Genomic DNA, 14408 nt, shown 5'->3' with positions numbered 1-14408 from the left:
ATTAAAAGGCATCAAATACCTTTTGCAAGCCTTTGGAGCCCACAGGCTTCTTCATCAGGCATGGCTTTCAAGAAGCATTTTAGGGCTTAAGCATATTAAGCCCTTTATCACTTAAAACAAAACCAAGGAATATAATTTAAAACGCTGCTGGTCATTGTGCAGAAACAGCCTGTAGACCTGGAAGGAATAAGATGCGGCGAAATATGAAAATATGACATCCTTCTCTGCTTATATTCAGACCTGTTTCTTTTGTTTCCACAAACTTCCAGCCGGTGCATGATATTTCTAACATCCACTGAACAAATACCATTGCGACTGCCGTCATTTCCAAAACAGTCTTCCAAAACATCCTTTCTTAAAAGCATCTCTGACAAATGACCTCCTGCAGCCTTCGCCATGAAGATACAACTTCAGAATTCCTAAAACTTTGATATTCAAACTTTGGTTCAACGCCAGTTTCCCAAGGCCTTTGAGCCTTAACACCTTTGGCTGTTAAAACCTATTTTAAGATGTTGATGATGCCTTTCTTTATATGTTTTGATTAAACATTTTTAATCCGTTGCACTTCAGGAGGGGAAGAAAGTCCTGGCTGTGTCCGAGGGGCGATGGATAAATCCCACAAATAAATGATCAACCAAGATGGCACGTGAAATAAAGTCCCTCGTTGTGTGTGCGCATGTGTGTGCCTTTGGGGTTGTGGGGGAGTGCCATTGCCTCTCTCCCCGTCCTTAAATTGCCAAATCCCAGACTGGGGTGAAACAGAAGCAAGCAAGTCAGTGACCTCAGCTGGGAAGAATGTCGCTTATTTACGCAGCGCTACTGCTATTCCAACCGCAAGCCCTTTATTCTGCAGCGACAATGTGCGGCCACTGCGTTTTGTGTTTATTGGCTGCGAGAGAAGCCTTGGACGTTTTGAGATTTGCATCCTAATGGTTCCAGCAACAAAACACACCCAAATATATGTATTTACCTATATCTAGGAGGAGATTTCTGTTTTCTCTTCTGCTTTGGCCATCGTATGCCTTGACTGTTGAAAAGATGTTTTGTGAAGAATGGCCATGTTTTTCATTTTGAGGTTTTGCAAAAAGAGAAACAGGTCTGTCTTCCTTCCTTCCTTCCTTCCTTCTCTCCCTCTCTTTCTTTCTTTCTTTCTTTCTTTCTTCCCCTTCCTTCCTTCCCTCCCTCCCTCCCTCCCTCCTTCCTTATTCCCTTCCCTTCTCCTTTGTTCCCTTCTCTTTCTTTCTTTCTTTCTTTCTTTCCTTACTTCTTCATATGCTGCCTTTTTTCAGACATGGTACCCAAGGTAGCTTCGCAAAAGGTTTACATCAAGCTAAAAACCCGATAATAAAGAAGTTGAAACAAAAATAAGTTGACATATTAATGATGTAGGTTGAATATCTCTTATCTGAAATTCTGAAATTGCCCTCAGGGGCGGCAGAGATGGTGGCCCCCGTTGCTTTCTGATGGTTCGGTGGACACAGACTTGGTTTTATGCACAAAATTATTTTTAAATATTGCACAAAATTGCCTTCAGGTGTATGTGAAGCATCAGTGAATGTTGTGTTTAGATTTGGGTCCCATCTCCAAGGTATCCCATGATGTATATATGCAAATATTCCAAAACCTAGGGGAAAACATCCAAAACACTTCTAGTCCCAAGCATTTTGCATAAAGGAGGCTCAACTGGTATCAAAACACCATTGCATTTTCAACAGGGATTGTGATGACCCCGTCAGTGGGGATTTCTTGGCAAGATAGGTTCAGAGAGGGTTTGCCTTTACCTTCCTCTGAGGCTGAGAGAGTGCGACTTCCCCAAAGTCACCCAGAGACTTTCCGTGGCCCAGCAAAGGGGATTCGAACCCTGATCTCCTAGTCTATTTTTCAGACCACTGCATCATACTGGCTCATCTTAAGATTCTCTCAACTGCTCTTGGGGACCACTGTGCTGCATGTTGTTGCTGTGGTTGTGGTTGTTAAAAGTAGCTTCACCTCCCATCGTATCTTTATTAAGGCCAGGCAAGGGAGCCTTCTCAAATATTTTGGTGCCTTTTTGATGCACTGAGTGACAGGAATGCGGTGGGTTTTAGGCCAGAAAATGTGAGCCCTGTGTTTGTATAACTTATACTCCAGACATTCTCACTCTCCATAACAAAAGGGCTTTTCAGCTTTAGCTGGCCAGTCAGGGAGCCATTAAAAAAGAGAAGTGTGTGTATCTGTTGTATATGTGAGTATATGTGGGTGTTTGTGTATATCCTCACTCGCATGAGCAAGAAACCTCAGCAGGAGACAAAAGCTGGTGGACATGCTTCCGCTGGAGTCGAGTTGCCCAAGGAATGCTGAATTTTCAGATCCCGCTCCTGGAGATTTGAAAATTTTTCTGGGAAGGGAAAGTAATACAAAGAGAAAGAGTGCAAATCCACAGTAGCCACAACAATTTGGATTTTCCAAGCCGGGGCTTGAATAGCCAGCTCCTGCCAAGCTTGCAAGGCTCTTGCTTGGAGAGAGGAATTTTGGCACCGGTTCTTCTTCCCCCGCTGCTCCTCTCTCTTCTTTCTCTTTCTCCTGCTATTCTGGAATTGTCCTTCCCCATTCATTGACCAAGCCCTCAGACTTTTGGGGTGGAAAAAAAGGGGGATTAGTGAGGGCCAGTTGCGGGACGGAGGACGGGTATTGAAACGTTGGTTGTAGGGCAGCCCCTTTGCCAGCTTCCAAGTTCATATGGTGACCAATGGCTTTGCTAAGTTTGCAAACATTTTTGCTCGGGGGCAAGGAAGGTTTGCACTTTTCTCCTCTCGCTCTGTAATCCCTCGAAAAAGATTTTGAGGAGCCTGCAAAGGACTCCCAACGACTCGATTTAGTAAAGGCACCCCACCCAGACTTTTACAGACTCAATAAAGGCTCCCCAACTGGACTTCTGGACTGTCCAGGCGGCAGGTCTGTAATGCCACAGAGTTATGAGACCTTGCCAAATGTTGGCTGTTTCCATTTGGAAAGGCAAGCCAGGATTCCTGGCTTGCCGTGAATGAACTACTTTGGTGTTCCTGACTATGGACGGCGAGAACATTTGTAAATATTTGGGAGAGGGAAATAGTGTCTTGTATCTTCACAATTCAGGTGCAAAACCCTCTTCTTTTGCACTAAAAATGGCATTTTCTTTGCAGAAAATGCCTTCTGAGTAAAATAAAGTAACCCGCGTAAAATAAATGCAATGTGCAGGGAACTTCCTTTTTTGCAGAAAATGCCATCTTCTGTCTCCAAAAATGTACCTTTTTGCACTAAGCCCTGCACTGCAGATAGTCTTAGAAAACTTCAGTTATTGATGACTTTACGACAGTGGATAAGAAATTGGAAAAACAATTTGTTTTTGCCTTTAAGAACAAAATTCAACTGCCATTCCTTATCTTCTTGTGGGAGAGGAAGAAGGTGTAGGAGGTTTCATGCCCTGACAAGTCTTTCTTTTATGATAAGCCAGGAATCCTGGCTTATTGTTACCAGCAAACAGAACCAGGTCAGCAGGAATGTGGCCTTGGGGTTGTATGTGGCCCTCAAGGGTGTTTTTGTGGCCCTTAACCCTTCCAGGCTCTCCAGACAACCATTTTTGGGAACTGAAAAGGGTTAATAGTCTCTCCTAGAAAATTCCTCTTGTTGTTGTTGTTGTTGTGTGCCTTCGTTTCCAAGTTATGGCAAACCCAAGGCAACCCTATCATGGTACCCACAGTTCCACTTTGTTGTTGTTGTGTTCCTTCCAGTTGTTTCCGACTTACGGCAACCCTAAGGGGCAACCCTAAGGTTCATGGGGCTTTCTTGGCAAGATTTGTTCAGAGGAGGTTTGCTTTCACCTTCCTCTGAAACTGAGAGAGTGTGACTTAGACAAAGTTACCCAGTGGGTTTTATGGTCAAACTGGGAATCGAACCCTGGTCTTCATAGTCTTAGTCCAGCATTCAAACCATTATACCATGCTGGCTTCTCCAGCATGATTCTGTGGTTTGCTGCTGCCAGAAATTGGCCATAGAGTTATTTGAGGACCTAGAGTTTCCAAGAAAGGTTTTCTTTCTCGGCACTGCTAGGTCCTCCAGCACCATTCTATGGTATGCTTCCAACCAGAAACTGACCATAGAGTTGAGCTTGAGCACTTAGAGATACCTAGAGAGGTGTTCTGCCTAGGCATTTTCTAGGTCCTCCAGCACCGTCATATAGTATGCTTCCACCCAATGTTGCTCCTTTCACTAGGGTTTGCTGTTCTCCATGGTTTCCCATTTCCACAGCAAGTTGATATCTAATTTAACTAATGAAATAATTAAAGCCCCTCTGAAGACGCTTGCGAAGAGACCCCCTTGTGATAGGACCACCTTAGGGACTCCATGAGTAGGAAAGGACTTGATGGCACACAACCACAGCCACCACAACAATGGTAGGAGCCCTGGAGCCACGCTTGCCTTGCAAAAGAGCCATTGTTCCTGGCATACCTGGGCGGCAGGTGTGAAGCGGAGAGCCCCATCGTCCTGTGCTGCGCTCCTTTGAAACCAAACTCGCCCAGCGAGATCTCAGTGCCAGGGCATGCGTCCAGCCCCAGACCACAGAAGCAGGAAGGAAAGCTGGAATTTGGGGTGAAGGGAAAGAGAGAGACGAACAAGCCCTCCAGCTAAAGAACTGGGACGTGAGGGAGGCGTTTTGTGGAAGGACACCAAATCCTTTCCGCTTCTGCTCCCGCCAAGCAGACAAAACCTTTATTTCAAATGTTTCTCAGTTGACAAAGGTGCATAGGTTGGGTTCTCCCCCCCCCCCCCCCGAATAAGCGAATTTTAGTCACTTTCATAAGACTGGAAGCTGTATTCATCAATGTATTTAGCCATAAGTAAGTTTTTCATCTTAATTTTATACTGTTTTAACTGAGTTATTTGAATTTTTAAAAATTTGTTTTTAAAGGCGTTTTATCTTGTGCGCTGCCTTAGATCCCTTTTTTGCGAGAAAGGCAGCATACAAATGAAATAAACGAATAAAAGGCCTACTGACAAAGGGTGAGGGGCATTCCAGGGTGACCTGGCATCCTCCCTTTCCAGGACACGTCCCACATTTCATCTTTCTGCCCAGGAGGAATTTCAAAATGTCTTCCGTTCTGAGCATGAGTTTACATTTGTGTTGTGTGCCTTCAAGTCGTTCCTGACTTACGGCGACCAAAAGGCGAACCTGTTGTGGAGTTTTCATGGTATTTGCATGGTTGTTTTGGATGTAATAATACAGTATTCAAATTGTAAGAATGTGTGCTATAGTAAGCTTATATTTATTGGTTAAATAGGTATATTTCAAGAGCCAGCATGGCATCGTGGTTTGAGCATCGGACTCTGGAGACCAGGATTTGAATCCCAGCTCAGCCATGGAAAGCCATTGAGTGGCCCAGGACAAGTCACACTCTCTCAGGGGAAGGCAATGGCAAACCTCCTCTGAACAAACCTTCCTAAGAACACCCCATGATAAGTCAGAAACAACTTGAAGGAACACAATAACAACAACAATAGATGTATCTGAACCTTGTATGTCTGGGGTTCATTTATTCCATGAGACGTATGTAGATAAAAGGCAGGAGTATGTAGATAGGAAGGTAGATAAGATGGAGGGGTTAGTAAGGAAGCAAATAGTATAGAATGGACAGATGAGTAAAAGAAGGAGAAGGAGGAGAGAAAGAAGTGAAGAAAAAAGGTTATGGGGATAAAGAATGAATGAGTAGAGAGGGATGGAAGAGGTAGGAAGAGGAAGTAAAATGAGATGAAGATAGATAGAGATGGGAATAGATGAAGAAGAGTTAGTACCAGTAGAACTCTATGAAAAGGGAATGAAATGAGGAAAGGCGTATTTCGAAAGGAATGCAAGGATGTATAAAACACAACATTTTAAAATGGTAGATCGAATGGTAATATATATGTAAACGTTCAGCATAATGTGTAAATGTCTGATGTATGTTGTTAAACTATTTGTGGTATAATTGTTGAATAAATATTACAAAAGAGAGTGGGCAGCAACCTCTTCCCTCCCTTTGCCTGGGTCATGATAGGTTAAAGATGGTTTTTATTGCAAGCGCCTTGCAAGGGTGGCGTGACGAACGGGGCAGGTCTCTCCGGCTCCATGTCAGAAATGTTTGGAAAGAAACAAAATACTTGCCCGGTCTTGTTGGTTAGATAACTGCCTCTAATTCTAGGCTGTCTGAATTCCTCCAAGGCAGAAAGATCAGCCGGGGTGGTTTCCATCCAGAGCTTGGTTCATTTTGGATTCCCAACTCCGGGAATTGTTTTAGGGATTCTGTATGTTCCCTTTTGACGTCCTCACCTTTGCTTGGTTTCACCGTCTGTAGTCAAAGGGGAATATTCTCCTCCCAAATATACCACTTTTCCTTGCAGATTTCTTTGCAGGGTGGCCAGATGTTCTAACTGCAAAGGAGGGCAAAGCATCGCAAAATGGTGGACACTGCCAAATAAAAGCTCAAAGCACTCATGTAAATACAAATTCATGCACAGACACCGGGCTAAGATGCGTCCATCTTTTTGGGGGAAGTCATGGCTGCACCAGTTGATTGTTCCTCTAAGTCATGCTCAGAATGGAGGACATTTTGGGATTCCTCTTGGACAGAAGGCTGAAATGTAGGATGTGTCCTGGAAAAAGAGGATGTCCAGTCACCCTGTTTCCTTGCATGTTGCAGAAATTGAAAAGGGGATGGGAATGTTGGGGTCCAGCGTTATCTGGAGGGCGGCACAAGTTTTGCCCGTGCTCCAGAGAATTGGCTGGTGTCACCAGCTCCTCGACCTTTCAGCTCTGGGAAAACATCCACTCATGCTGACCTCTTTCTCCCTTTCTGTCTTTAATAATTCTCATAATTCTTCCCCTTCTTTTGACATCTGTTTAAAAATCATGCCTTTTCTCAAGTCTTTCCCTGGTCCAGGGCCAGCTCATTATGCAACGCTTCCTCCCTCTCCCTCACTTTTTCTTAAAATGGGCATTTTGGGGCTAAAATGTGTGATCGGAGGATGCCAAAGGGCGGCTTTTGGGGTGCAGGAGACTTTTGGCTGGTGTTTTATGGCGATATCCCCAATGACTACCTTGATATATTTTCAGAGCTTTCCCATTTACTACCCATTGTTCAAAGTGTCCTATCTTTGTCGTCTCATGATATGTCCAAAATGCAATAGGTGCTCTACTTAGTCCTTTCCGCTCCTAAGGGAGAAGTGAAGCTCGATTTGCTGTCGGACCCATTTATGTGTCTTTTGGGCCATCCAAGGTTATCCTTAGGCCATATTTTGAATGGGCTGGTCTTTTTCGCCGTCAGCTTTCTGTCCAGCTTTCACAGCTCTCCATTCATTTGTTTGCAACCTGAACAGAGGCACTTTTGGTAGAGTCCTCCGGGTTGATTTGCAGAGACTTGCAAGTGCGTTCTCTATAAAATAAAGAGCTAGGGTTCCCTTCTTTTTCTGCCTCTAGTCCCAGCTCCTCAGCTGTCATCTGCTCCTTCCCCTGAATTGCAGGTTGGCTTTTGCTTGTTGCCGGTCTCCTCTCCTTGTTGTAGCTTCACAACAAGTTAGTGCAAGCCATCTGGGCTCCAAGGCATGGCTGAGCCCAGGCAGAGAAATCATTTCCAAATGAGCAAAAGGGGAGGGTTGGCCAGTCTTCCCAACAAAACAAACCAACAACAACGGTCTTTGATGCAGCCCAAATGCCAGAAACGCTTTGGGTAGGGATGGCGCTCGGGGATGAAATGCAGTGGGCCCTTGGTTTGGTTCTAGGAGCCTCCATGGGTACCAAAACTCAGGGGTGCTTAAGTCCCATTAAACACAATGGCTTTGTAAAATGGCATTCCTTATATAAAATTGCAAAATCAAGGTTTACTTTTGCTTTTCAATTTATATTTTTGGGGGAATATTTTCAAGCCATGTGTGTTTGGATCTGTAGGTAAAGAATCCATGTATACAGAAGGCTGAATGTAATGGCTTCTCTGTCACCTCAAGCAAAATAATTCTTTAAAATCCTATTGTTTGTTGCAACTGCAGTAGATCCATTGCATCAGTATGATTTGCAGGATTTATTTGCCAAGTCCCTTGCTTCTTATTGGAAGACTTTGTTGGCAGCAGCTGCATTATATTCTATACTGAAGCATGAAATTATGCAGCCTTCCAGATGTTGCTGGACTCCAGCTCCCATCATCCCCCTCTCCAGTGGTCAGGCATTCTGGGAATTGCAGGCCAAGAGCATCAGGAGGGATGTTCCAGATGTTGTCGGACTTCAGTTCCCAGAATGCTTCATCATTGCCTTGCTGGGGCTGATGGGAATTTGAGTCTTCACCAGTGCTACTCTTTAAGCATCGTTCCTTAATTTGTCATCAAATCCCCTATTTTCCTTCTTTTGAAAAGCTGCTATAAGTGGAACATGAAGGGCCTGACATTTCCATATTTTTAACAGGGAGAAGGTTGAGGGGGAAAGCCTTCTACAACGTCAATGGAAAGGTCTACTGCGAAGAAGACTTCCTTGTAAGTAAGATTTTAGGGCTTTCTCTCCTTTAATGGGGTGGTTTGTGTGTGTTTGTGTATGTGTGTGTTAAATGATAGCAATATGCATTTGTCTGGACCACAAAATGGCCACTGGGGCTGTGTCTACGTTGCAGGATTAATGCAATTTAACACTACTTTAACTGCCATAGCTCAGTGCTATGGAATCCTTTGTTTTGTAGTTTTGTGACATAGGTTTAGCCTTCAGCATCAGAGAGCTCTGCTGCCCCACTAAACTATAAATCCCAGGATTCCACAGCATTGAGCCACGGAGGTTAAAGCGGTATCGAACTGCATTAATTCCGCATTGTGGCAGCCGCCAATGAATACTATGCTATTCTCTGAGCAGCATTTGTATGAAAAATGGACACCAGGTGTGTTCTTGGGAAGACCCACATAAGGCTTCCATCTTGACGTTTCCACTGATGTGGGATTTATCTCCATGTCCACAAATGCCAGATACATTGGGTTTGATGATAATAGGGTCAAAAGCTTGGCATTCTAGGATTTGCAGCTTTATAACAGTCTTCTCTGCCAAAGAGGAAGCCAAGGGTAAATGTGTGCTGAAGAAATCTTGCCGTGAAAACATTGGAGGACATTGCCATCTAGGAGCTGACATAGTCCAGTTGGACAGCAGGACTTGGGTTCGAATCTCTTGCTCAGCCATAAGGACCCTGTAGTCTAGGTCACACTTCCCCAAACTTCCCCAAGCTCTGGAGACTGTTATTTTGTTGTCCAAGGCAAGGTTTGTTTTCTTCCATGCAAATTGTTATCTGTCCGTTTGGTTCCTGTGTCCGCCAGATTGCAGGGTGCCTTTCAACAGAGATTTATTTTTAAGTCTGCCTCCTTGCACTCATAATAAATTATCCCAAACCAGACATTTCTCTTTCCAGTTTGTCCATAAACGACGGCATAATTTAGACGCAAAGGAAGTTGGGTTTGCTATTTTTAATCAGGAGCAACTTGGCTCCTTTCCACCCAGATGCCTTTCGAGAGTGTGTTCAGAAAAGCCACGTCAAAACTGGTTGACGTTGTTGGCAAAGAGGTATTTAGAAAGCCTTTTCCACAGATTTAGCCCAAACAGTGAGGACCAGCTTCCTTGACCTCCTGGGCCACCTTGGTATATATGGCATTTCCAAGTGATCCTGCCTCTCCTTTGGGTTTGCAGTCTCAACCTCTTGCCATGCAGACTTGGAATTAAAAGGGTAGTTTTGGGCTCTTTTGCAAACCTTTGGGATTTTTCGCACTTCCCTCCGTGTTGGTTGTCAAGGGCCGATGTGGTGTAATGGTTTGAGCATTGCACTGGGAGACCAGGGTTCAAATCCCACTGGGTGATTTGGGCAAGTCACACTCTCTCAGCCTCAGGCACTGACAATGGCAAACCTCCTCTGAACAAATCTTGCCAAAAAAAAACCCATGAAAGGGTCGCTTTAGGGTTGCTATAAGTCAGAGACGACCTGGCCAAGAGGTGCAATTCTGTGTCGTTTTTACCTACCTTCCTGTACAAAAGAGGGGCATGGATGGCATGGAGGGGAGACATAAATGGCTTTAGCCCCTTTTTCCTCCCCAAAAGAGTTCCCTCTTAATCAATAGAGGCTCCTTTGCCTTCTTTATCAAGAAAGGACCGACGGCCAGATGGTTCTGTTCAATCTGTTGTGAGCAGACTGCCGAATTAGCCCTGCCGATAAGCCTTTGCCGTCTGCCCTTCCATTTAGAGCTGCCCACCTGTTTCCCCCCAAAATCCCTGGGGTCCTGGCCTCCAAAAAATGGCCGCTGGCCAGATGGCCAGTCCTTGAGCCTTTGTCTTGCCTTGCAAACAAGGATTGCGTTTTCCCAATGAGGGGGAGCCAGCGGGGTTTGAGGCTTAGGACTCTGGAGACCAGGGTTTGAATCACGGCTCAGCCATTAAAACCCACTGGTTGACCTTGTATGAGTGATACTCTCTCGGCCTCAGAGGATGGCAATGGCAAATCCCCTCGGAAGAAACTTGCCAAAAAACCCTCATGATAATAGCTTTAGGGTTGCTGTAAGTCGGGAGTGACTTGAAGGCACACAACAACAACAGATTGCTGCAACCTATCTGCTGCAACTTATTGGAAACCATTGCTTTTCCATTTGCACCTCTTCTGTGTTTTCCTGGGTTGAGAGGTTGCCTGCAGGCATTGCTGTGCATGGTGCATAGACACAAGTTGCATTTTTCACAAATCACTGGCTGCGGGGAACGCACACACACACACAAACGCACCATGTTTCCAAGGCCATCCAGCTGGACGTGGGTCCCACTTTTTCTACTGCCCTTGTCCTGCATTCCAGGCCTTATCTATTAGCTTTCCTTTGGTTTTTTAAAGCCCATTCCTGGCATGCCTCCAGTTGGTTCAGATAACCAAATGCTGGCCTTTAATGTTGGTTAAGTCGGAGGGAAGGCAGGCAGGTGGTAGTGGCATCATTGTAGTTATATATCAAAGTAGGAGGAGGACAGGGAAAGTCCGTCGCATTGCAAATATGGGATTAAACATTAGCCGGCTGGAATTCCAGGCAGGTCGATGGGGCGTTCGGAGGCCTTCCTGGCACAAAAGTCCACTCAGAAAAGGGAATTTGCAAGTTGGAAATGAGCCCAAAGGTCATCTACTCCAATCCCTGGCGGTCCAGCTCAAGGCTCTTTGAGACGTGGTCATCCAGCCATCGGCCCTCCATAGAAAACGGAGTGAGGTTGCGTGGTCATTCAGCCACCTCTGTGTAAAATCCTCCCAACAAAGAGATATATCAAATATTTAAAGATGGCTCCATCACATTTCTGTCAAAAGGTTTAACAAGAGATCTCCCTGAGACTGCGTCCACACTGCAGAAATAATCCAGTTTCATGCCACTTTAACAGCCGTGGCTCAGTGCTATGGGATTCTTGGAACTGTAGTTTTGTGGGACATTTATTTAGCCTTGTCTCAGACTATTCTAGGGTCGTGTGTAACAAGATTTTGAGCAAAAGCAATATAAGAAAATGAGTACAGTGACACTCTTTATTTGATTTGATTTGATTTCTCTCTCGTTCCTGGACAGTATTCAGGTTTTCAGCAAACGGCAGACAAGTGCTTCATTTGTGGACACCTCATAATGGAGATGGTAAGACCTTCCTTCATATATCTTCCCTTTCTGAATTCCCAACAATACCCCAAGATAGAACAAAATGCTCTGTATTTTACTGCTGTGGTGGCTGGTGCCTTCTTGGAGTAGTGAATCCGCTCTGGGCTCTAGTCCCAACTGTAAAGGAGCGATTCCAGCATGCAAAATAAATTGAGCTGGGATTCGAACCCTGGTCTCCAGAATCAGTGTCCAAAGCTCAAAGCACTACACTGGCTCCAGGAAAAAAAGTACTATAAAATGGCAATGCGCCATGTATTTTGTGCCTTTTGGTTGGCTGATGGCCTTTGCTATATGGCCAACACGGCTACCCCAAATATGTCTCCAAAATCAGAGGTAGCATCTTAACTTATATCAGTTTATTTGTTTTATTTGATTTTAATTATATCAATGATTTTTATCTTGATTTTTTTTTTCCTCCCACGATTGGGATTCAAGGCGGGTTTAATTTAATTTAATGATTTAAAAAGACAGAACGAAAACACTGATCTCAGAAGGTAAAAGAAAAAAATACTTAAATATGACCAACATTAAAATGTAAGTTAAAGACAGCATAGTTAAAACCAGGAGAAACCATTAAAAGCTTAAGCCAGCACCCAGCACACGGCGCAAGTAAAAGCCACCCATGTTTTTTTAATTGCAATTAATTTTAACCATTGCTAAAAAAACAACAACCCCTGGGTTAGGACTTCCTACAAATCAAGCTTGGGGAAAGTTGCTTTGTTGGATGACAATTCCCAGAATCCCCCAGCCAGCCACCATCCAAAAAAGTAACTTTCCCAAGCTTGCCTTGAGTGTCCAGCTTCTGGAGTCCCAGCATTTTTCAGGAACAAGGGAGCCCCCCAGTGGCAGGTTTGGAGTCCTGCAGTCTCCTTCTTTTCCAAAGAGAAGGATCAATTAGAACTCGCATCCCAAGTAAAGGAAGTTACAGCAGGTGGTAGTTCTTTCTCTAGGGTTGTGCTTTGGAAAAGACACGCAGAATATTGATGCAAAGACAACGCTGAAAAAACGTTGAACGTTTTGCTAGGTTCACGTTTTAGGATTGCATCAATCCTGTTACCTGCCAGGAAAGATTCAACAGCTAAACATGCTGCCTGAATTTAAAACAGTATTAAAGTCCTATCTCTTCTGACAGGCCTACTAAGATGATTTGAATCTTAATTTTATGCTGGAGGATTTTATGCTGAAGTCCGATCCCCGTCTTTCATAATGACTGGGGATGATGGAGATTGTGGCCTGTCCCCATCTGGAGGCTGCTATTATTACAACCTGGCAGCCTCCAGGCGTCTTGGCAGCACATGCCACTTAAATGGTTTTTGTTGGTTTACATTCTGAATTTGTTTAAATCCTTGAAGATCAGATTCGTAGCCTGGCATGCAAAACACAACTCCACATTTCCTCTTTTAATTGACAAAATAAATAGGATTTCTCCCCAAAATAAATACTGCGTGGAATTGTGTTGCTTTATTTCTGCCCTGCCTTTTCTCCAAGGCCAGGGGTTTTGCCTGCAAGGGAAGCAGCCTTGCTTGATCCGTCGTCACCTTTTGGCTTCTGCCTCTTTCAGATTTTGCAGGCCCTGGGGAAGTCCTACCATCCCGGCTGCTTCCGTTGCGTCGTGTGTAACGAATGTTTGGACGGCGTCCCCTTCACCGTCGACCTGGAGAACAACATTTATTGTGTCAAAGACTATCACACGTGAGCATGCGCAACCCTGTATGATGGCGCTCTGGTTTGGAGCGTACCAGTCAAAAACCAAGCTTCCCAATATTGCAGCGCCTTAAGATGCTGCTAGACGATCCTTCCTCTCTGTCTGCCGCTTTTGTGTTTTTCAAGCAAAAGCATGATCTGCTTTTCTTTCTTTCTTTCCAATTTAGGGTTTTTGCCCCAAAGTGTGCTTCCTGTAACCAGCCAATTTTACCTGCGCAGGTAAGAGACTCCAGGAGCCTTCTTCTCCCTATTCTTCCCTTGGCATTCACATATTTTTTACGCAAGAGAGACCATTGCTAAACCACGCACTTCCCTTTACCCTCCTTCTCCAAACCAGGGTTCGGAGGAGACGATCCGTGTCATATCGATGGACCGGGATTACCATGTGGAGTGTTACCATTGCGAGGTAAATCTCCGTCTTTGTGGTTGTGATGGCTTTTCTTGTCTCCAAGTCTCTCTAGTTCCTTTTTCACACCGGAGTAAGATCAAATCCATTCCCAGCCCAAAGGAGAGCCAGCCACGTCTCCATGAGATGCCTTTCCCCCCTTTCATTGCTTTCTTATTACATTCCCTAAGAATATTATAATACAGTTGGTCTTTGTTTATCTGCTGGTGTTTGGTTCCAGGGCCCTCCATGGATAACAAAATCCATGGATGCTCAAGCTCCATTAAATATAATGGCAGAGCAAAACGATGTCTCTTATATAAAATGGAAAATTAAGGTTTGCCATTTAGAATTTATACCTTTCAAAAGAATATATTTTCAAGCTGTAGATGCTTGAATCGGTTGATTAAAAACCCATGGAATAAGGAGGGCTACCTATACTATATTGTTAGTATGCAAAGGGGTCTTGCAGCACCTTTGAAGTTGGTGGCATGAGCTTTCATAGACTTGAATCTACTATCTATCTCAGATGCTTGGAGTAGAAAGATAGAAGTTGGTGGCATGAGCTTTTCATAGACTTGAATCTACTATCTATCTCAGATGCTTGGAGTAGAAAGATAGAAGTTGGTAGCATGAGATTTCATAGACTTGA

The 14408-nt window shown here is 44.3% G+C and overlaps 1 protein-coding gene across 1 annotated transcript in view; it reads left to right on the top strand.

The window, feature by feature from the left end:
- LOC121914371 (WT1 interacting protein) overlaps positions 1 to 14408 on the top strand; it is a 29221-nt gene that overhangs the window by 12890 nt on the left and 1923 nt on the right. The window contains exons 4-8 of the mRNA XM_042437762.1: positions 8444 to 8511; positions 11584 to 11646; positions 13229 to 13359; positions 13539 to 13590; positions 13709 to 13777. Of these exons, the coding sequence (XP_042293696.1) occupies positions 8444 to 8511; positions 11584 to 11646; positions 13229 to 13359; positions 13539 to 13590; positions 13709 to 13777 (383 nt within the window). The remainder of the gene's footprint in view (positions 1 to 8443; positions 8512 to 11583; positions 11647 to 13228; positions 13360 to 13538; positions 13591 to 13708; positions 13778 to 14408) is intronic.

Source organism: Sceloporus undulatus, chromosome 8 (assembly GCF_019175285.1).
Source record: "Sceloporus undulatus isolate JIND9_A2432 ecotype Alabama chromosome 8, SceUnd_v1.1, whole genome shotgun sequence".
Taxonomy (NCBI): domain Eukaryota; kingdom Metazoa; phylum Chordata; class Lepidosauria; order Squamata; family Phrynosomatidae; genus Sceloporus; species Sceloporus undulatus.
The sequence above is the reverse complement of the archived record's forward strand: the minus strand, read 5'-3'. Positions and strand labels throughout refer to the sequence as shown.